The 24,624-nt window shown below is 39.3% G+C and overlaps 1 protein-coding gene across 1 annotated transcript in view; it reads right to left on the bottom strand.

Moving 5' to 3' along the window:
* LOC122808514 overlaps window positions 1-24,624 on the bottom strand; it is a 1,519,214-nt gene that overhangs the window by 49,317 nt on the left and 1,445,273 nt on the right. Inside the window, exons 19-20 of the mRNA XM_044079469.1 lie at window positions 7,459-7,499; window positions 7,229-7,366 (exon numbers count right to left, since the gene is read on the bottom strand). Coding sequence (XP_043935404.1) covers window positions 7,229-7,366; window positions 7,459-7,499 — 179 coding nt within the window. The remainder of the gene's footprint in view (window positions 1-7,228; window positions 7,367-7,458; window positions 7,500-24,624) is intronic.

The following is a 24,624-nucleotide window of genomic DNA, read 5'->3' as shown; positions in this document are numbered from 1 at the left end:
GTGTCTGACTATGGAGTCACCTATGACAAGTATGTTTGGTGTTGTATTTGGCCTTAAGGGCTGTGACTGCTTTGCACACTGCTTTTGTGGTTTATGTGTTGCTTGTGGGGTGTCTTGAGGTAGCAGTTGTTTGGGTGTCTGCTTTGGAGGCCTCTGCTGTTTAGGTAAATTTTACTCAGAGCCTCAGTATGTCTTTGTGTGTTTATGTGTTTGATTCAGTGGAGTGGTAGCATTATGTGAGGCTGGTTTTGTGGTGTGTGTAGTTGCCTTCTCCTCCTGTCTGGTCTTGCCAGTCCTGAGTTGAGAGAGCTCAGCCTCCAGTTTGGCTAAATAGCTGCATCTCTAAGTATTTGTGTTATGTGGGAGGAGGAGAGGGTTGTCTGTGTACATGAGGCAGTTATAACATTGCCTCAAGATTCCCAGATTCACCAGCTGGACCGGAGAGGAGATTGACAACTGACCTTTGGACATGCTAGAATAATATTGGGAAATCCTTAATTGAAAACAAGGGCCAGTGGGGAGTGAGGGTGTAGTGCTTTTAATTTTTAGTGCTGACTTATATAATTGCTTTAGTGAGCAAGTGCCAGGTAACTTGAGTGCAATGTGATACAAGTAACTAAATGCAAAAACGACAAACAGTAACTTTCTTTCAAGTGAAACAAGGAAATAAGTACAGTAAGCAATGCAGATATCACTAGTGATCCACAGAAGCGCTGAGAAGTTGCGTATTAGGTGAATTAGCTTCCAGGAAATAACAAGCAAACAAACAACAAGTATATAAACAAAGCTAGATTCAGTAGGCCTGGATCTAGTCTATGCTAGAGCAAACAAGGTGAACCAATTTCAGTAAGATACAGTTCAAATATTCAGGCACTATAAACCTTTAACCAGAAAATTCCCAGCTCAGAAGGGCAGAGTCCAGCCTCTTCTCCCACAAGAGTGCAGTCCACGAACCTTCTTAATGTAAAATAACTGGCCTGAAGCCCAAGTGCCTAAACCAGAACTAATACACTTGGACACTGGGCTCTCAATCAGCAGTTCCCAACTTAGAAGGATGAAAGCTACCTGTCCTGCCACCACAGTGCTTGCCACAAACCTTCCTAATGTAAAACAACTGGTCTGAAGCCCAAGTGCTTAATCCAAAAGACTTGAATGATAGCTACACTTTAATCAAGTTACAACCAAGCAGTAATAAATACCATTGAATACTTTAGAGAATGTCTGGATTAGTGCTCAAGTTACACAAACAAAGCTAGATCCAGCAGGCCCGAATCCAGTCTATGCCACAGCAAACAAGGCGCACCAACTTCAGTAAGAAACAGTTCAGATATGCATGCACTATAAGCCTTTAACCAGAAATTCCCAGCTCAGAAGGGCAGAGTCCAGCCTCTCCTCCCACAAGAGTGCAGACCACGAACCCTCTTAATGTAAAATAACTGGCTTGAAAGCCCAAGTGCTTAAACCAGAATTAATACACTTTTAGAATAACAGACACTGAGCCCTCAATCAGCAGTTCTCAACCTAGAAGGATGTAAGCTACCTGTTCTGCCACAACAGTGCAGACCACAAACCTCTCAGTGCAAAACAACTAACTGGTCCTAAGCCCAAGTGTTTAAACCAAAAGGCTTAGAATGAGTTACACCAAGCAGTAATAAATACAATTGAGTATTTTAAGATGATGCAAAAGTAAAAGAAGTAGGTAAAACACATGTTCATTAAAAGCAGTTGAAATTTTTTTTTTTTTTTTTTTTTCTGAACAAGTGCTGAGATCAAAGAAACAGATTTGAGTGCTGAAACTAGAAAACTGGCTAGTTACAAGAAAAAAAAAACAAGCTAGAAGGCTTCCCTCAAACACAGAAGGGCTTGGGTGCTCAGAAGCCTACAAATAGTCTGTACCACTTAACAAGAAAGGCAGGAAATAAGCTTAATTTTTTTTTTTTCTATTTCCCAGATGCTCTCTTTGTACACAGTAGGAGTGCCTGAAATCAGAATATGATCTCACTGCACTCAGTTGAGTGAGCAAATGAGATGGGCCCAGAGGCAGGCTGAGGGGCGGGCAGTTTCAATGCCACTAAGATTAACACCAAAACAAAAACAGGGTGGGTGGGAATAACTGAAGAGCAGAATAACCAGTTAAAAATTCCTTCAACACTCCTTCATACACAGTTTAAATCAATTTAAATACTGTATTTTTTAAAAGAAAAAGTGGAGGGAGCTCCGTCACCGGTTCCAAGACTCGAGGCTCGGAAACTGCCAACAGTTGAACACTCGGCCCCGAAGTCTGTGGAACCGGTGATCTAACTAGACCCGAAGAGCTCGGAGCCGATGACTTTGGCTCTGACGCCCGACTTCAAGACTTGGATGCCTGGTCTGAAGCATCCAGAGCCTCCTGGAAAGAGGGTTTCAACAATCCTCTATCCATCAGTTTCCTGCGCCTATCTGTCATGACCCTCCCACTAAAAGAGTGACAAATAGAACAGTCCTCTTGTAAGTGGAGAGGGCCAAGACAGTAGACACAGGAACTGTGGTTGTCTGTGACCGACATCTTTTGGCCACACTGACAAAGTTTGAAGCCAGATTTTATTTTCTCAGACATAATAACAAGAGAAAGAGACAGTCCAGTCCAGTAAGTCAATCCAGTAACAATGTCAAAACCGGTATTTGAAAGTCCGATTGTCACTTGCTTAAGAAAAGCAAGACTACAACAAATTTTTAGTCAAAAAGTGATCCAAGTAGGGGTGGTAGGCCCCGAAACACTCTATACCAGATAGTTAACTAAGTTAAACTAATCTAAGGTACCGAGAATTCTAATCCACTCACACACCGTACTCTAACTTTAAAGACTAGATTTTAAAGAAGTTTCTGAAAAATTTAACCAGAATAGATAAATCTTATCTGTAAAAAGCCTCGAGCTAGCCTCCAGCGATGCGTATGCAGCAGCGGCAAACTAGATCTGGGGTAAAGGCAGAGGGGGATTGTGGGTATTAGATGTCCTCGAGCTTCTTCTCGATGCAGAGCTTGCAGTCGGCCGGCACGGAGCCGAGGATCGGCTCCGAACCCATGTGTAAAAACAAAGGCGAGATTGAACACTCTCACATCATTCCTCGTGATAAACATCTTGGTTCACCTGCCCAGAGACGTATGTCGAGACAAACTAGAACCAAACTACCAATCAGCAGTAATTTATTGGTTCCAAACGCTAAGAGCAACAAAGCAGTAATGGTCCAACTGTTGAAAAAGCATTTCCCCCAGAAGTCTTACTATGATAAAACCAGCAAATCACTCAGTTCATTGAAAAAAGGGGAGACAGTGAGGATGCAGACGTCAAAAGGTTTTGACCACATTGAGTTTGTGAATAATTTTGTCAACAGCCGAGATTATACATTGTGGAATCACAAGGAATGGAATTCAGACAAAATCGGAAGCATTTGTTACTGGTACCCGAACCAGTGTTACACTATCTTGCTTGTGACAAAGACTCTAGTTCTCAGAGTGACTTATCCAATGTTCCTGTTCCAAAGGACATTCCATCAGCAATCCCCATTACTGAGAAAATCCCTGAGACTCCCTCAAGCATAACATTCCCCAGTGACTGTCCCTGCTGCTTAACCCAGTCCTAACTGTGATGTCACACGATCAGGTTGCATCTTGAAACCTACTTCCAGATACATGGCAACCTGGACATGACTGCTGTTTTTCTTTATTGCTGTCTGTATAATTGCATGTCTATTGAAATGTCACTGTTTATATGAGACAGCTCAGTAAAGAGCGAGGATGTAGATCAGAGTGTGTGATATACCTTTAAGAAGCTTTCCAGTGAGTCCACAGTGCATATAAGTACAGGGCACATGCAAGCAAGAGGGACATTTTGAGTGAGCAGCCAGAGTGTGAGCATGCAAGTATGTGGTCAGTCAGTTAGATAGTTCAAGTTAAATGCTCCTGCTATTGATCCTGATGTATTTGTATAGAATAAACTACTTAAACGAACAGCCAAGCCTGAACGTCTTCTTAATGGACACAAGAAGCGTGACATTTCCTTAATTAAACAAGCAGCAGATGCCAAAAAAACAAACAAAAAAAAAACAAATACTATTTAAAAATTCACTTTTTTCCCCTAGACAAAAACAGTAAAAAGCCCTTTAAGACACTATGCCAGCCCCACGAAGTAAGATAAACACCTTTGCTGCCACATGAAAAAAATTCTTTCAGTTACTTTAAACAACTTTTAAACTGTAGGGGAAAAAAAAAAAAGAGTACTTCTGTTTAAAAGTACAGTAGTCTCATTATAGTCCATTAAAACACAGACTCCTAGCTTTAAAATAACTTTCATGAGCAGGAAAGTATACATAACAAGCAAAATTATTAAGCAGAAGTTTTTTTTTTAATTTTGACCCCTAAAAGGAACTTATCTGCCCAGCAAAGGAACAGCACAAGCTAAATGTCGATCCTTAAAATTCTCAGAGGAGTGTACTCTTGGGAGGCAGGGCTTGGTGCACAAACTTATCTTTTATTCAGCTCATCTCAAGCTGCCTGACTGTGTGGGTGCATGGAATGTGCCTTAAAGCTTTGGAAGCTGGCTGGCTGTCATATCCTTAGCAAGATATAATCCATACAGCTAATGCCACTGCAGCAGTGATCAATATCATGAGCATCATTAGATAATACTATGTAAGGATACACGTCCATATAAAATGTCTGCAACCAGTCATATGGGACAGCATGAGACAAACACAGATAAAAAGCTAAAAGGAACTTGATGTGACATATCTCTCAACTGTCCAGATTTTTGTCTCACATTTTTAGTTTGTTCCTCATAAAATTTGTGGTTTTCTAGCAAATAACTGAGGACTGAAGTCACTAAATAATGGCATACATTTGGGTTTCAGACTTCATATCCTTCAGAAAATGCCTGCTAACACAAATCTTGTTATTCTATCAACTGTCTAAGTTTATACAATCAATATTTAAAATATGTCCCTATTTTGGGGCTTTTATCCCCCCATTATTTTAGGCTTTGTTCAGATTTCTTGCTCTAAGAGTTTGATAGGCATGGATATGACCGCAGCCATGAAGGAATTTTTTTCTGTCGACAGTTACTGTGACTGACTTTGACTGACAGCAGCACAAAAAAAAAAAAAAATGCATGTTTTTTTTTTTAAACAAGAAACATCTTTATTAAATTCTCACTTATGACACAGGCAATCATACATTTATATAAATGAAAATAAACCATATCGACACAATCCTAGCTGCAAGCATTTTACATCACAAACAATACTGACACAATTTTAGCTGCAAACATTATACATCCCTTTTAATCTACAGAGTCATAGTCAGTCAACAATTACACAGCTCATTCAAGTCCTGCCTTCTTTTAAACCTAATTCCTCCCCTGTATATATTGTTCCCAAAGTTCCCATTTTCCCTATGTAATTTGCTTGTACCCTTTTCTAAGATCCCAATTCAAGTTGTTTTATCTCTGTCACTATAGTCACTACTTCTAGTACAGTTAGTTTAGACTTTGATTTCCATTTTCCAGTAATTGTTTTCTTTTGGCAACCACCATAATTAGACTCAGCAAGGCCTTACTATGTCTAGGCAATTTATATTCTGTATCACAGTTTAGAAAAATAATTTCCATGGTTACACCAATTTGCTCACCCGGCATCTCTGACAGAGCAGTCTGCAGCGAATCTTTAAAGTCTGCCAACTCATTACACTAACAGAAAACATGTTCCCAAATGAAAAATTCTCTAGTCTACTGAGTATACTTGGGGTTTAGAAATATCTATGTAAGCATTTCCAAGCAAAATCCTAAATCTTCTAGATTGTGTTGCATATTCAAAAAAATGTATGTTGATGCTTTATTGTGCTCCTGTTCATTCCTTCTCAAAAGGAAGTATCAGAATGCTGTAGTAGGGTCACAAAATACCACCAGTCCACATCGGCTACAATTACATATACTCACTCAGCAAGAAAGCCAAAATCAGACTTCTTGCTGAAGTCGAAAAAGTCTGTCAGCTGGTTTCCTCCTAAAAAAAAGCAAATCCTACCTACACACACAACAGTTCAATATTAGATGGACAAAACATCTTTTATTTAATCAATGTTTATATTTCCCACTCAGACACCATGCAAAATGGCGCAACACCAGACAGGACCCCTTTCCAGGCACAAGGTGCTAGGGGATGCAATTGGCAGGATCCGAGAAGGTCAGCACTGGAACTCAGAAATAAATTATGATATTTTATTGAACTACTGAAACAAAGCATTTTGCTGTGGAAGGGAAGAAGCTTTTTTGTGTTTGTTTCCATTGAATTAAGGGGACTGCCAGAGCTTTTCAGCTTCAGCAAGAAACACGATTTTGGCTTCCTTGCTGTGGCCAATATGGGTTGTGAACATTGTGTTTGTGACCTTGCCACAGCATTTCAGCTGGGTCACTGCATACAGAAAACAAGACTCACTTGAACTCAGACAGTAATCAATAGGTAAACATCTTATTATTTTATCACAAATTAACTTTTAGATAATCTGCATTGAGTTACAGAAGTTTAGCCGCACAGGTAAGAATCCATGTTAAGAAAATACATTAATGACAGTGATACACAGGTTATGAGTGTTAGGTAGCCAAGGAATATGGAAACTGTGTTGTAGAAATATACTAATCATTTAACATTACATACTCAGAGCTAGTATACTGAAATAGTCTTCTTCTTCTTGGTTATGGGTCGCCACAGCAGATCACCTGTCTGCTCATGACTGGCAGTGGAGTTTTACAGTGCCGAGTTGCCAGCCTGGTGCCAAACCTTCCACAGAAGGCACATGTACGCACACACTCTCATCTAGGGCCAATTTGGAGTGTCCAATCCACCTACAGCATGTCTTTGGGAGGAAACCGAAGCACCCAGAGGAAACCCACATGACGGACATGCAGACTCCACACAGAAGGCACCCCAGACGAGAATCAAACCAGAGAACCTCTTGCTGTGAGACGGCAACGCTAACCGCTGCACCACCATGGTAGTATACTGAAATTGTGCATAATTTTAATGATGTCATCAGTATTAACAACTTTCTCCAAATGACATCACTCAGTGCTGACATTCTAATGAATTTTATTATTTCGTAATTTGCTTCATGTCATTATTCTTTCCAGATAACATTTTATTTTTAAAAGCATTCTAGAAAGTCAATGGATACCTCAATATGTGGAAAATGTGGTACTTACCTCACTCTGATTCTCCCACTGTCTGATGTCATGCTCTAAACGTTGTATGTCTGTTAAGCACTCCAGCAACTTTGTCATGTTATCATTTAAGGTTTCATTCAGGAAATCAAGTTCCATATTCACCTTTGCTGTCTCATGCTATTAAAATGATATCCGGTTACTCAATGCTGATAATCATTTAAATAGTCAATTAAATTTAGCTGTAGAGCAAAACTTTCATGTATACTCACTGTACTTCCTAAGGTGTTACTTGCATTACTGGCTTGTTCTGCTAAAAAAAAAAAAAAGTAAATAAAAAATAACAAAATGGTGAGCGAGCACACATCAATATTTCCTCATACTTGTAGGCATCAAAAAATGTTGCGTCCTAGTGGTGCATTTTGCTAGAAATTACTGCATATATTTCTTTATGAATTCTATCAGTAAATTCACTTGTCAGTGCTAGAGAAGCATCGATGGTCTGCTTCATTCCAATGTAAAGTATGTTTCCTGCCACATCATAAAATACAAAGCAAAAGGTGAACTGGCAATCCTCTAAGGTGTGTGTGTGTGTGTGTGTGTGTGTGTGTGTGTGTATATGCACATGTATGTGTTTTTGCAATACACTGCCATTTCATCTAGGAATGGTTCTCTTGCTTGTAGCTGCTACTTGCTGGGTGGTCTACTATCAAAAACTCACACTGACATTGGGCGAGTTATCAGATTTCCTAACCGGAATATCAGAAATCAAATAACAGAACAAAAAATAAAGACTGAAGGAGGTATTTCGAAAAAGTCAACATCTCAGAAATGTTGACTTTATCGAAAATATCACACTTCTGGTCAACAGCAAAGAACGTTTTTGCAGGGGGGTGAGCCCCCCTGCACACCCCATGTAGGGGGCTGCACCTCCACACCCCCTGCTACTTATATATACAAACTACGAGATCCCACTACAGTTTTGGAAAGGGTACATTTCCTGATCCCCACTATAGTACGATCTGCATTCAAAATGTTGAAATTCACAACAGCAAATGTTAAGAGTGCATTCGATGCTGTTCATTTCAACATTTTTTTTTCGTTATTTCCTCATGTCGAATTGGGTGTTTGGACTTATGAAACTCAAACGAAGTCCGATTGCCCTTTTCATAGTAAACCTGCTGGGGCAGATTCCTGTTCCTCCATGATCCTGAAAATGATAATGTGTATATTACAAATGAGTGAATGCCTCTAATGACTCATTTAATGTCATGGTGTTCAGTTGCTCAAGTTATGTATGCCAAGTAAGATATGATGAAGATACTGTAGCTATAAAAAAAAAAAAAAAAGTGTGTGTGTGTGTGTGTGTGTGTGTGTGTGTGTGTGTATATATATATATATATATATATATATATCTACACACACACACACACACACACACACACACACACACACACACACACACACACACAATAATAATAGTTTAAGTTGCCTTAACTTAGACAAATGACTAAAAACGATATTAAATCAATGAAAATTAAGTTTAGGATGGCCAGCTCTCATTGCAGACCTTTAGTTCAACCAAAAGGTATAAACTTAAAGCATCATTTTTGAGTGAGTGCTCAGAGGCTATTTACATAAAATAAAACACACACAAAAAAAAATAAAAGACCACAAGTTGGTCCTATTTGCTCAGGTGTTGCAACTAGCCCATTCTTTCTTCACGCCAGATATCCTAAGATTTATTTTTTTAATGAATCAGTTGTCTTAGTCAGGACCGTTCATCCTGACTACTCATTGCACCTGTCTACCACTATTCATGATAAAAGTGCAGTTGTATAAGTGAGCTTAACCATAACAGCAGATGTTCTAATAGTTCACTGTTGCAGTAGCCTAAGCTTTATGGGTTATATTCTGCCAAGAATATGACCAGCTGGCCAATTTTCAAAGCTACAGGGCATCTTCTACAAACTTCAATTACTATGAGGCTTAGTGAGAGTTGCATAAAAGCAGTGTTTAGGGTGTCAAAAGCTTCAAGCTTTCTTGCCTGAAGAATGGAGGCTAAAGCCCTTAAAGGGAAAATGCTTGGAAAAGAGAAAGTACAATTCTCCTTCTTACCTGTAACAGAAGATGTTCAAATTCCTCACTGTCACAGTGGCATTTTGAGTTATCTGCCAAGGCAATCTAGCACTGGGCAGCTTTCTAAAGCTCAGACCCCCCCCCCCCTATAACAGCTGATTGGCTGAGTACATCCTGCAGGGAAGCCTTCAGCTGTTACAGGAAGTATGTGTTCAGGAATTTTCACTTCCACAGAGAAGGAGTAAAGTACCTGAAGTCAGAGTCACCTAACAAGAGTAAATATGTAGCCAATGACTGTACCATATAGAAACCAAATCCATCAATAACTGAATCAAAGAAGCTGAAACCCACCTCAACTATGCAAATTCTGAGGGTTGGCAGGTCGGTGCTGCAACTTAGACAGTGAGAAATTCAAACATCTACATACATAGAACTTGCATACCTGTACTATGTTTATTATTCCTACTGTTTCCATGGCACTTTGGGTAGATTCCCAAGCTTACTCTACCTGGGAGGTGAAAGACTAAAGATCCAGGAGTACCTACAGAGTGGTCCTAGCAAAACATGCTCTGGACCTTAAAAAAGGAATCCAGTTTTTAGTGCTTTATGAAGGTATGAAGAGATGACCAGGTTGCTCTCTCTAGAGTATTTCTAGACTCTACCCCTTTCCAACATGCCAATGCAGTGAATAAGTCCATAGTCAAATGAGCCTTAACCTTGAAGAAATTTACTACAGTGGAAGTAACAGAAAAGAATAGCAGAGGGCAACCATCATGGAATAGTTTGCTTACATATGGGTTGTCTTCTCTTATTCCCCCATATAGGAGACAAACAGCTGTTCAGCATTCCTAAATGGCTTTGTTCTGTTAAGGTAGTACCCGAGCTATGTCATTTAGAATAACACCATACCAGGGTATGTAGAATCTTTTCTCCCTTGTTTTTTGGATCAGGATAGAACAACTTTGCGTGGGCCAAAACGGGGTTGCTACAATGACCTTATGTAATGCTTTCTGAAATTTTAGAAGTACCCTGGAAATAATTAGAAGGGGTGGAAATACATGCAGAAACATTCCCAACCTTGGGAAGATACAGCATTTATCTTTCAAGCATGACTGCAAGGATGTCTTGAAATAATTTTTTCAGTTGTCTGTCTTTATAGCGGGTTAACACATCTACTTCAGTGTTGCCCACATCTGGATCAAGTCCTGGAAGACCTCTACATGGAGTTTCCACTCGTAAGGATCTGTCCAGGATCTGCTTAGTCTGTCTGCTGCAGTGTTGTGCTCTGACAGAATGTATGGGGCCTGAAAAGTCAGAGAATGCACAAATAGCCAACTCCCAGGCCATCACTGCCAACCAGAAAAAAGGATATGACCTTATTCCCCCTTGCTTATTGAGGTGCCACATCATGGTAGTGTTGCCTGTAACCACTACAGAAGGACCTGGAGTCCATAAGTAGCAAACATCTCTTTTTACACGTATGTGCTTCGGCATGTACTTTCGACCGCACAAGCCTTGCAATTGAACTTTCATGGACACAGATCCCCATGCAAAATCAGAAGAATCTGTGTAGAATGAATGAACTGGGGTCTGAAAAGAAAAAGGGAGCCCTACATTTAGGCACAGTTAATCCTTTAATCACTGTAATTCTTAATTCGGAAATCTCAGTACCAGTACCTGTACCTGGAAACCCAACAGATGAAGGTGCTGGGTCCAACAGTTCTTTGAGTACCATTGGATTTTCCACGTGTGTACTCTGGTTAGTGTAATCATAAGGATCACTGATACCACAAGCCTAGAATTAGGAGAAACTCTCTTGCAGAGACCACGTCTAGAAGAGAGAAAGCAAAGAAAATACCCTGTCTTCTGGAAGGAAGACCAACCATTGTAATGCCTATCAAACATCCAATGAAAACAATTTATTGAGAGGGCATGAGGAAGGAATTTTGAAGGTTCAGTTTGAAGCCCAGATGGGAGAGGAGAGATGCGACTTTGTATGAGGACTCCAAGTACCTGGATACAGAATCTGCACAACTCATTAAGTCATCTATATAAGAAAAACATGCGCATGCCTAGGTTTCTACAACAGTCAGTCAGTGGGGCCAGATACTTTCTAGACATTTGAGGTGCAGTAGATATCCCAAAGGGTGATGCAGAAAACTAATAATGTAAACCAGATACAGCAAATCTTGAAAATTTCCTGAAATTGGGAGCAACAGGAATACGATGATAAATGTCCTTGAGATCTAGAATTACCATAAAACAGTGGTCTGGAAGCAAGTCTATGACCAGCTGTAAGGTGAGCATTTTGAATTTCAGAACTTTTACAAAGGAGATTACAAAGTGCAAAATCTAGGACAGATCTTCAGGAATGCTCCCTTTTTGGTACCAAATAAATTCTGGAGTAAAACCCTTTGCTTTTGTGCATAGCAGGCACTGGTTCTATGATCCCTGCTTCCCTGGGGGAAACAGCTTTGTCTGGCTTGATGGGTGTGGAAGAACTCACCTGAAATCATGAGGATTTTCTATCCACTGCCAAGTATACCCTCTTCAAATTATTCTCAGAGCCCGTTTGTCTGAGACTACTTGTGGCCAGACTGCAGGGTTGAGACAGAGAGAGAGCCTGGAAGAAGGAGAAAGAAAGGGAAGGGTTTGGGGAGGGGGTTGCAGAAGTGCCCTGAGACTTGACACTGTCATTCCTTTGCAGGGGGTTGACTCTTTTACAGAAAGCAACCCTTCTTGTTTGATTTCAAAGCATTATGTTCCTGCCATTTTATTTTGGACAACTGATGTTTATTTGACTGGGATTTTTTGTTTGTTCTGTCCCTTGAAGGAAGAAACCTTGCTTGGGAAGAACTTGTCTACATGAAGAATAACAGATACCCCATGCATTAATTTGACTCTAGCATCCCACTGTTTTTTTAATTTGTGTAACAGAGGGCCCAAACACCAATTCAGAACTTAAAGGTGTATTCAGTTTTGGCTTTTAAATAATTTGGTATTTTCTGGTTCCGTAACAAAGCATACCATCTTAATACAACAGAAGAAGCAGCATTTCTCAAGACTGTATCTGCCCATTCAAGTACATCTCTAAACGCATGTTCCAGAATCTGAGCCAAATTAGAAACAATTTCATTCATGTAAGACTTTTCCTCTATACGTAAGGATGCAGCAAAGTCATCCAAACTGTATGCACACTGTAAAATAAATTTATATATATAGCCTTGATAATTTAACATTCTAAAGGCTAAATTACTAGAAAGAGATATTATTTTGCCTTAAAGATCATACCATTTTCCCTCTTTATCAGAGGGTATTGGATTAGATGATGCCAAAGACATTTTATTTAAGCAGACAGCTCAGAAGACCGTAGCTGGGTCAACAGTCAAATGAGAAAAGAGACCTGTCATATCCAATGAAACCCTTTATTTTCTCTGGGCCCTTTTAAGGGACTGCTGGAATAGATACTGGGGTTCTGCAGCCAGCTTTGTTCCAGGGCCAGTAAGGGAGGGGGAATAGACAGAGTGTTGTGCATCTCATCCTCTATAAGGTCATATACTCTGCCTAGCTCTGGGATAGTTCCTGACTGCACCCAAGCAAAAACATCACTAATGTTACCAATCATCTGAGGAAAGGTGAACACTTGTTTGGACTTATACTCAGGTTCACCTTCTGAAGAATCATGAGTGAATGGACTCAGTGTCGACTAGAAAATTACCACTGCCCTCATCAGATTCCTCATCATTCTCTGAAACAAGAGAAATGTCTTTAGCCAAACCAGCACTAGAGCCATGTATGCGAACACAACCATCAGAAACATCTGTCAGCAGAACACTCTTAGCCAAGGAAACTGCACTGGCATTATAAACAGCTATAATCTAATAATCTAATTATCAGCTATATAATAAAGATTCTGTTTTGTTTTCTTGTGAACTTCGCTACTAGATAAAATATCTGGGAACAGAGAATTATCTTTGGCAAGGGGGTTCTTACTGCAGACTACTTATGCACCTAAAGGGTTTGGATTTCCCATACCTGTACCAGGTACTGGAACAGCCACAGAAGATGTGTTTAAACCCTGTACCATAGTAGCCGGCAAACTATGCTAGACTGAAACATGGCAGAAGGTAAGTTTTCTGTGGGCCAAGCAGTGACCCTGATAGAATCACTACCTGTAGGCTGAAGCATATTTTTCTTTTTAGGTGAAATCAGATTTAATGGTGGGTGCCAGACTTAGGATTCATCAAGTCAGATGAGAGAACACAGCTAAAATAATAAACTGACATTACTGGATAATATGTCACAATAAGCACTTAATGTTTCTGGCAATAAGTACAGTGGATATAAAAAGTGTATACACCCCTGTTAAAATGCCAGCATTTTGTGATATAAAAAAATGAGACCACAATAAAGCATTTCAGAACTTTTCCTACCTTTAATGTGACCTGTAACCTGTACAATTCAATTAAAAAACAAACAAATCTGTTAGGAGAAAAAATATAAAAAATAAAAAACTTACAATAAGCTGGTTATATAAGTGTGCACACCCTTAAACTAATACTTTGCTTAAGTACCTTTTGATTTAAATACAGCATTCAGTCTTCTTGGGTAGGAGTCTATCTGCACGGCACATGTTGACTTGGCAATATTTGCCCACTCTTCCTTGCAAAAGAACTCCAAATCTGTCAGATTGCAAGTGCATCTCTTGTCCACAACCCTCTTCAGGTCACCTCACAGATTTTCTATTAGATTTAGGTCTGTGCTCTGGCTGGGCCATTCCAAAACTTTAATTTTCTTCTGCTGAAGCCATTCTTTTGTTGATTTGAATGCATGCTTGGGGTCATTGTCATGTTGAAAGGTGACATTCTTCTTCATCATCATCTTTCTAGCAGATGCCTGAAGGTTTTGCGCCAAAAGTGACTGGCATTTGGAACTGTTCATAATTCCCTCCACCTTGACTAAAGCCCAAGTTCAAGCTGAAGAAAAGCAACCCAAAATCATGATTCTGCCACTGCCATGCTTCACCGTGGGGATGTTGTTCTTTTGGTGATGTAAAGTGTTTTTGTGCCAAACGTACCTTTTGGAATTGTGAACAAAAAGTTCAACCTTGGTCTCATCAGACCATAACACGTTTTCCCACATGCTTTTAGGAGACTTTATGCATTGTTTTGCAAATTTGAGCAGGGCCTGGATGTTTTTCTGTGTAAAAAAGGCTTCTGTCCTGCAACCCTACCCCATAGTTCAGACATATGGAAAATATGGGAGATTGTTGTCACATGATGTACCCAACCAGTACTTGCCACAAATTCCTGCAGCCCCTTCACTGTTGCTGTAGGTCTCTTGGCAGCCTCCCTGACCAGTTTACGTCTTGTCTTTTCATCAATTTTGGAGGGAGGTCCAGTTTTTTGCAACATCGCTGTGTCCCATATTTTCTCCACTTTTTGATGACTGTCTTCACTGTGTTCCATGGTATATTCAATGGTGCAGAAATTTTTTTGTACCCTTCTCCTAACTGATACCTGTCAACAATGAGATCCCTTTGATGCTTTGTAAGCTCTCTGCCACCCGTGGCTCTTGATGTAGCAGGCAACTGAGTAAATGTCAAGAAAATCCTACTAGGACAGCTGAACTTTATTTGCGGTTAAACAGAGGCTCTTTAATTGATGGCAGGTATGTACCCAAGAAGACTGAATGCTGTGATTAAATCAAAAGGTGCTTCAACAAAGTATTAGTTTAAGGGTGTGCACACTTATGCAATCAGCTTAATGTACGTTTTTTATTTTTATGTTTTTTCCCCCTAACATATTTGTTTGTTTTTTAATTGAATTGTACAGGTTATATAGGTCACATTAAGGTGGGAAAGTTTTGAAATGATTTATTGTGGTCTCATTTTTTTTATATCACAAAAAACTTGCATTTTAACAGGGATGTGTACACTTTTTATATCCACTTTATGTCTCCTCCACCACACAACTAAACTTATTCAAGAGTAAAATCTCTACAATACATTCAAATAACTTAATTTGCAGTAAAATTGCTATCTGATGTTAAAATATGCAGAAGACAATCATACATATAGTAAACAATACATACATATTGAAAAAATTCAAGTTCTGCAATATTTTCCTGTCAAAAGATGAAATTAAAACAGCATAAAAGCAGTAAACACAGGAACAATTAATTCTCAGTTCTAACTGTGTGAGACAGCCCCTAGTGTCTAACAGCACAAATATAGTGCACTTCTGACAGAGATACTAAAAGTCTCATTGGAAACAGTAAAAACAATCATTTGTGAAAGATAGAAGTCAAATAAACATTGCTTCAAGCAGAAATTCCCATGGTAATTATTGTAAGCACTGACATAAATAAAATATTAAAATAAATATAAATTTTAAATAAATATAACATAGAAAGAAAATAATAAATCTAATAATAAAATGAGAAGAATGGGGTTCCCAAATGGGGCTTATCTGAGTAGTAAGTTGGAAAAACCATCACTGGATCCTACAAAGTGTTAGAGGACTTTCTTCTTTGGATGGGGAAAAGCCTGAACTTCCATTTCCTGTGACTACTGAAGGCTTCCCTCTTAGGATACGCTCAGCCAATCAGCTGTCACAGGAAGAGATAGGGAGGGGAGTCTGAGCTTTTAAAAGCCCTTACCGAGTTACCTTGGCAGATATCGAAAAATGCTACTGAGGCAGTGGGAATGATGAGCAATATATACATACATCTAAACATTAGTAAATATATAGAATGAGTATAAATATCCACATACTGACAATACACCTAACCCAGAGCAAGAGGGATGAATGGAGTGTATGGCTACTGCATCAGTGATCTATTAGAACATCTGCCTAACCCAAAACAAGGGGAATGGAGGGCAGGGATGGCAAATGCAGCAGACATCTACTGCAATATCTACTGTCACATTAAGTTTACGCACACAGATATAGTATCGTCAGTATTTGCTCAGTGCTGCAGTCGCCTAAGCTTTATCTGTAGATTACCAAAGCTTATAACTATAAAGGTCAGAGGGAGGAATCAGTTGAGGAGATCCTGGAGAATGGTCCTAGCAAAGCTTGTGCTGGACCTGGAAAATTAATCCAGTTTGTAATGCTTTGTGAAGGTTTGCACAGAGGACCAAGTTGATGCCTCTAGAATACTTCCAGAGTCTACCACTTTCAAAAAGCGACAGAAGCAGCCAAATACTTAGCAGAGTGGGCATGAATCCTGCCTGTAAGTGAGTTTGTTATGGTCAGAATAGCCCAAAGAAATAGCATGAGACAACCATCTAGAAATTGTCTGCTTTGAGTTTTTCTACCTTGTTTTTAGGTTCTGAAAGGTATTGAGGGAGATTAATAGATTGGCTCAAGGTAAACTCTGTAACCACTTTGGGGAGAAAAGAAGTATTTTTTTTTTCTCAAAGAAACATTGACCTTATGGAAACGAGGTAGGATGGACTTATCATAAGAGAATGCAACTCAGATGTTCTTCTTGCAAACTTTAAAGCAATAAGTAACACACATTTCCAAGTCAAAAACCTCAAATCAGCCTAATGATCTGGTTCAAATGGAAGAAGTGTTCATTATTCAAACACAAAGTTAAGATCCCAAGGAGGAGCGACCTGTTTTCTAGGCAGATAGTTATGTAAAACCCCCTTCAAAAACTGCTTGACTTGAACATTTCTTCCACCTACACATATATGATTTTCTAGTAGCAATTTTTTTTAGCTTCCTTTATTACCTGTTGCATGTTCCCGGAAAAAAGGTGCCTACAGGGTGTCAACAATCTATCATCCAGGCAATCAACTGAAGTGTTTTCAGTTTAGGGTATATCAAACAATCCCATTCTTATGTGAGGAAATCCAGACTGTGGGGAGGCCTGTGGTAATTGCTCTTGACCAGATGGAAAAAAGGGAGAACCATTCTTGCGTGGTCCAAAAGGGAGTTATCACTACTATTCTTGGGCAGTCCTTCTGAATATCAGTGTAAAAGGAGGAAAAGTATACAAAAACATTCTTGTCCATGGAAATGAAAAAGCATCTGTCTTCCAGACCTATTTGCAAGGAATCTTGGAGTGGAAATTCTTTAGCTGTCTGTCTGTTCTGATAGGTGGTAAATAGAGCTACTTAATGTATTCCCTACCACAGATGGACCAATTCTTAAAATACCGCAGGGTGAAATTTCCAATCATGAGGGTCTGTCTTTGTCCTGCTTACCTTGTCTACAACCAGGTGTTGCTCTGACTGGGTCTGTGAAGACTGCAGAGTCAAAATGAGCTGAGTTGCTATCTTCCAGACTACCAAAGCTAGTCTTCAAAGAGGTTATGATCTTGTACCCCCTTTGTTTCATGATGTACCACATCATCATGGCGTTGTCTGTTTAAACTTGCAGGGGTCCAGGGAATGAGAGATGATTTACAGCTTTCAAAGTATTTATGATTATCAACATCTCTATTACATTTATGTTCTTATGTCTGTCGTAAGGGTTCCACAGACCTTCAACTTTCACCCCTTTGGAAACCTTTCTTCATGCCAGATCTGATGCATCTGTAGTGACAGACTGGAAAGGGACTGGGAGGGAGAATGACAGACCTTTAATGCCAAAGATCTGGTCTGCCCACCAGAAAATATCACTTTCTACATATCCCAAAACAAGGATCTGAAAAGATAAAAGATACCCATGCTGAGTCCAGACTGACCTGAGGTACTACTTGATTTTCCTCATGTGGAGACTGGCTATGGGAAGCATCATGAATCAAAAAATGTGACATACCCTAAAACCCTGAGAAATTCCCTTGCACATGCGTGGTTCTGGTTGGAAAAACTCAGGAAGAACTGTTGAAACATCCCAACTTTATCTGGAGAAAGAGAGGCTCTTCCCATGACAGAATCTGGCAGACATCACAGACAAAGAATCCCGTGAAAGGTAAAAATAAAAAGCGGCCAAACCAAGTAACACTTGAAAGAATACAAAAAGGCACAAAATAGGTACTCCATAATGAATAGATTACGTGCTTTTGTTCTTTTATTAAGAACTTCCTCAGAATAAATAACAAATGAACAACTCCTCTTAAATGCAAAATACTTGATGACATCAATTCTGGTTCCATTCAATCAAAACTCTCATTTAACTCAACTAAAATTTAAAGAAGCTGATCACCACAACAATGACATCTTATAAACACATAAAACTTACATAGCTAAATACATAAAATTACGTTTAAAAAAAACTTTATCACTTTGTTCCTTAAAAATTTTTACATTTCAAATAACTTTTAACAAATATTTTGTCATTTATACCTGGGGCAATATTTGCCCTTAAAAAATTGCCATTTTAACTCAAGAAACTCTAAATAAGTCCCCTGAGAAGTGATGAAAGAAGATTTTTAAAAGTTGATATGAAAACCCAGACTGAGTAGAAGATTCTGAACAGTTACTAAATAATCCTGACAGATGGAAAAACAGACCACAAAGATAAGACAATAGTCCAAATATTTTAAGATGTGAATTTTTTTAAGTCTGCAATAACCAATTACAGGAGCCAAACACTTGGAGAATATCATTGGAGCAGTGGACAGTACAAATGGCAGGACATAAAAATGATACTGTAAGCCAGACACAGACAATCTTAAAAAAATCTGAAATTATTGCAAATGGGAATGTAATGATAGGCATCATTTAAGTCTAGCTTTAATATGAAATCTAGAAAAGGAAGAAGAGGAAAAAGAAACTGAAGGGAAAGCATTTTGAACTTTAGAATATTGACAAAACGATATAGAATGGAAATGGCTAGCACAGGCCTACAGGATCCTTCCCTCTTTGAAACCAAAAATATCTTTGAATAAATACGTTTGCCCATCTGGCAGAGAGGCACTGAAGGCACTGATTCTATTACTCACTGTGCAAGTATTTTAAGCAGAATGTGAAGAAATAAGAAGACTTGGTTCAGTGGGCAAGGAGAAATCCCCTGGAGGGGAGGGATTCCCCCTGCCAAGTACACCCCTGCTGAATTAGCATTTAAAATACATGTCTGTCACACTCTGGTACCAAAAGGGAAGATTAATCCTCAGAGAGACAGAGAGAGAGAGAGAGAGAGATTGACTGGTTACCAAAGTGGGAAGAGAAGGAGTCTGAACAGGGAAATAGTCATGTTGACTGCAAGGACTTCCCTTGATTTTAGAGGCGTTTCCCTTCTTTTTGGTGTTTCCTTGCCCTTGCTTTTTAAATTCATGTTTGACAACTTCCTGCTGCATTAGTTGCTTATTGAAAAAGGGTGTTGAGGAGGAAAGGAAATTTTTATTTGCTTTAAAAATGAAGGGTTGAAAAATATTAGTCCCTCCTTGAATCGATTTTCCCCTTTTATCACACTTCTTTAGTACCTCAGCTGCTGAAGGGTCAAACAGGACTTCCATGTCTACGGGAAAATGTAAAATTTCAATGTCAACATCTTTAGTAATGTTTTGAGAATGAATCCAGGCCATTCCTCTCATTACTGACCCAGAAGCAGCAGCTAAGGAGGAAGAATCATCAGCATCATCAGCACACTTTAAAATATGCTTAGTAACATCAGAAGAAGATGTTGAAAAGGCTTTCAACTATTTTTTTTACCTCATATGAACATTAGCAACAAACTTTTGCTCATTCTCAAAAGGTAGCAAATGTTTTAACAACTTTAATATACGAGCTTGACAGTTTAAAATCCTCAAAGTTAACATAGCTGAAGAATACATTTTCTTCCCTACTTTGTCAAATACTTTCCTATCCTAGTTAGAGGAAATGGGGTTAGCAGCACTAATCTGTTTAGCAAGCTGAAACAGTGGTGGAGAGGGATAAAGCACTGACTATGACCCAGGCAACCTGAGAGCAAGAAGTGTCTCGGGTGACTGACTAAGTGGCATGAAGAGATGGGAATACCCATCCTGGGGGGAGGGGGAGGCAAGGGCATCTTAGATGATGATCCCTGGTGGAGACCGGGGACATCACTAGTGGAGGTGTGCTCAGAGGGGCAGTGGGGCTGGCTGAGTTGCAGCAGAGATTATATGCCATGGATCTTCACAGTGCACACCCTCTCAGAACTGTACCCTGCTGCCACAAGGGGAGGGGGATACAGGGTAGGGTAATAAGTACCCCCCCCCCCGGCTAGAAGCACAGTGGTGCTGAGTCCTGCTGGCTGAAATCCATGATGAGCCCCAGCAGGTTACTGGAATAAGTCGAGGGGGGGCATGAAAGAGCTGGTAGACCTAGCACAGACAGGCCACAAGAGCCAGGTTGGTAACAATGAAAGAAGGGTGAGGGGAAGAAACAGCAGAAAACAATCTGTTAAGCAGAAGCAGTTCTATATGAAGAAATTACTGGAGGATCTGCATTATGGTTGGAGAAAATACTTATGAGTCTGAGGAGCCCTGTATAATCCATCCTTGGGGCTGGGGGATCAATGTGAGACAAACTAGCAGGAGTGAAAAAAACATTCTCTAAAAAGACAAGACAATAGGTACAGCTGCAGATTTAGGAACATCCAGCTGTAACAGATCATAATATATTTTCTGTACTATAGGAATTTTGTTCTGCCCAAACTGAAAAGCCTCACTCATATTAGATAAAGTCTTAGAAAAAGAAATGTCTTCTAGACAGTAAACTTAAACAATAGTTTCCTTAGAATCAGAATGTTTACACTAAGAAGAAATTCATGAAACACTGTCATCCCCCTGCAATGCGTGCTTTTTTCACTGACAATCTAAGTCAGAAGGACAGCAAACTTTTTTCTTTTCTTGCTTGCAGCAGTAGTATGCAAGCAAAATCCCTACTAATCTTGCCTGTCCACAGAAAAAAAAGAGAGGAAGGCAAGATTTTTGCACTGTGCTCACTTTTCTTGGGAAACTCCCTAGAAAATAACCAACACCATGGTATGCAAACTAATCATCTCATCTGACTGAAGGCCTTTCACCTACCCCTTCTCCTGAGACCAAGAATGGTTCTCCCTTGTATACCAATGGCATTCCTATGTTGACAAAGGATGTGGCTATCACACAGTTCTTGGTGGCTGTAGCTGCAATATCAGAGTGGCCAAGAGGAAAAGAGGAGTGGTCTGAGGAACCAATGGCATTCATAGCAGAGTCACCCACCAGCACTTGAGGCCAACAGGAGCTGGCCTGACACCCACTGACTCCATAACATCTTTCTTATTCTTGTGGACAGGGGAAGGTAAAATCCCAGAGACCACTGACTGCTCCGCAGGTAAGCCAAGAATGAGATTTCAAAGGCAGGTAGAACAGCATGGACGAGTCATTAAAAGGAAAGTAGAGAACAAAGACTACTCAGGCAAGTAATCCACTGACAGTCCACAAAAGCACAATATGCTTTCCCAGAAACATAACCCTACACAATCAGTAGGAAAATTCTGCCAAAAAGAGAATTATTTTACAGAAAAAGATCACATAAGTATTTACACCCAAGATCTCGTAGAAATGCAATGAATTCCATAAAAACATTCAGTTTACTAGCAAAACAACATTTTAGTTATAAAAATACAAGGTTTATCTATAAAAATAAATTTTACTGGAAAGTTTTCCAGTTCCACAATGGGGACTTATCTGTCCAGCTTTGGAGGATTGCTAGCTAATAGTTCTATGGGACCAGCTGGAGGAGCTCACTTCGGAAGCAAAAAAGCTATAAATAAACTGGTGCTCTGTCTTTATATTGCAATTTCCCTCAAGGTCCAGAAGGATAGAGAAGGATAGTGTATATGGAAGGCATTCTTAAACTTTAAATGCTGCCAGTCTCTGGGGTAAACCCCAAACAGCAGAAAATTGTAACAGTGATTTAAATGTTAAACATTAGATTTTTTTACACAGTTTTTTCACTGCAAAAAGTGAAATCTATGCAAGGTTAAATATCTTAAATCAAGGAAATAATGCTTGTTTTTTTGCTTGACAAGATTTTTCTAGTTTTTATGTAAGAGAAGTTTGCTTGTTTCAAGCCATTTTGTCCTTAATTATCTTAATGAGACTATTAAACATATTACTGAGATTTTATTACTGATTCGAAGTAAATAAATGCTTAAAACCAGAACTATAAGATTTATAAACATACTCAAGCATACGTAATTGGTTTGTTGTGGTCAGAATTTGTTATTTCAAGTATCTTTCTTTCACCTCTTCATTAATTTGTTGCAAACATTCAAATAGCACAACACGTCTTTTAAGAACAGGCTTATCTGTTCAGTCAACCTTTATTGATGTAAGATATTTGAAAAATAAAGTTTGCCCTTCATCTGGTCAACATGAACACAAGCAGAAATAGTACAACATTTTATAGGCACCTTTCAAGCCACTCAAAGATCGTCTACTTAAAGAAAAACATGTATCCTGCGGTGGTGGTGCTGCGGTAACATTGTCACCTCACAGTTAGACATTGCCCGTTCGATTCTCACTTAGAGCGTATTCTGTGTAGCGACATGCGTGAATGGGCATTCCTTTGTTGAAGGTTGTGCGTTAGGCCCAGGAAGCCAGTACGTAAAAATCTACTGCCAATCATTAGAGGACCGGAGTTCTGCTGTGGCGACCCCTAACAGGGAAAAGCCAAAAGACACAAACAAACTTAAAGTAAAACGTGTTGAAAAGTAGCTAAACAGTACAAATATGGTAATAATATCATAATCTCCACAAATAACAATGCAGTTTGTGATAGTAAAAGATACAACTGCTTGCGATTCCGATGACATGAAGAACATGTGGCTTGGATGGTGATGTCACCAGAACATGCAAACAAGGCATTTTAACCATTTGTAACTAAATTTCTCCATTTTTACTGGAGCATAGCAACTTTGCACACTATTTTTTTGTTCAAAATATCCTTAGGGTGGCATGGTCCTGGTGGGGTTATCACTCATGCTCACACCACTGAGGTTCTGGGTTCAAATTCCATGTGGGTGGAGTTTCAATGTTCTCCATGTGTTCCCGTGGGTTTATTCTGGGTACTCTGGTTTCCCCCCACAGTCCAAAGACATGGAGGTTAGGTGAATTGATGATGTGAAATTGACTGTGTTTATGGTGTGTGAGTGAGTGCTGTAGTCTGTGCCCTGCATGAGTTGGCACCTTGTCCAGGGTGTACCCTGCCCAGCACCCTATGCCCTCCGGAGATGGGCTCCAGATCACCGTGACCCTGAAATGGGAAAAAGCAGTTTCTGATAATGTGTGTGTGTGTGTGTGTGTGTGTGTGTGTGTGTGTGTGTGTGTGTGTGTGTGTGTGCGTGTGTGTGAAATATCCTCAGTAGCAGTCAGTGTGAACTGAGACTTTATATCTGGGAATACACTATGAGTCATTTGAACTGTTGTACACTTCTACTACATCCCCAAGATAGTATCTGATGTGTACAAAAGTTTGGCTGTTGGTGCAAATTGTGTAACAAGAGGTAAAATCATCCAGCTTTTCAGAATCTGTTCACTCAGTGGCCTGTGCAAAGTATGTGGCCTCCGCTGGATAAGCCATGATATTTCTGTCAAAGCAAATAGTTTGAAATGGTTAATATTCCAAAAAATAAAACCTAGCATCAACAAGAAATATGCTTATGTCCTTTTGGTATATGCATCCTCACTGAAGTGCAACTGCATGTCCTCAACAGAATATTCGCAGTGTCTCTACTTACTGTAGGCAAAGCCCAGACCTTCTTTGAATCTGACAAGTTCATGTTGTGCCAGGGCGTCTCCACAGACGGAAATCATGGCACTGAATATTTTCTTCTCTCCATGAACAGTTTGGATTTTAACCCCAATGTACAATGCATCCACATTTTCCTTGATTCTATTCAATATTACATCTACACCAGATTGACAGAGGTCTGCTGATCTAGCCATGGCAAGTAACCTGATAGCTGCCTGTTTAGACTTGCATTTTTGGTCTATATTTCCTAGGGTGTAGTACATTGTGAGCAATTTGTTAGATGCAAAGGATCCTAGTGGGTTACAGAGCTCTGTTTCATCTGTGTAAAGTATAATCTGCAATGCATTTGATGTCTCAGAAAATAAGGAATGTGATTTTAGAAGATCTTCCACTAAATATTTTTTTTTTATTATTTCAAATAAGATGTCTTAAACATTACATGAAATAAAGATAAATAACATATTTACAATTCTAAAACATTACTAACTTCAAACCATTATATAACTATTTACATTGGTGTCTATGCAAATAACATTGACATTCTATATTATATAAAGTTAGAAACATAAGATGATATATCTTCTTCGATCTTTTCGAGTATTTCCAGTACTTTCATCCAAGAGTAATAGTAAGAAGTAGATCTTTTAGTTCTGTTCTTCACTGTTAATATTTCCATGTGAGCAACTGTTGTTGTTAAAGT

Source organism: Protopterus annectens, chromosome 8.part0 (genome assembly GCF_019279795.1).
Source record: "Protopterus annectens isolate FY-2018-M chromosome 8.part0, PAN1.0, whole genome shotgun sequence".
Taxonomy (NCBI): Eukaryota; Metazoa; Chordata; order Ceratodontiformes; family Protopteridae; genus Protopterus; species Protopterus annectens.
The sequence above is the reverse complement of the archived record's forward strand: the minus strand, read 5'-3'. Positions and strand labels throughout refer to the sequence as shown.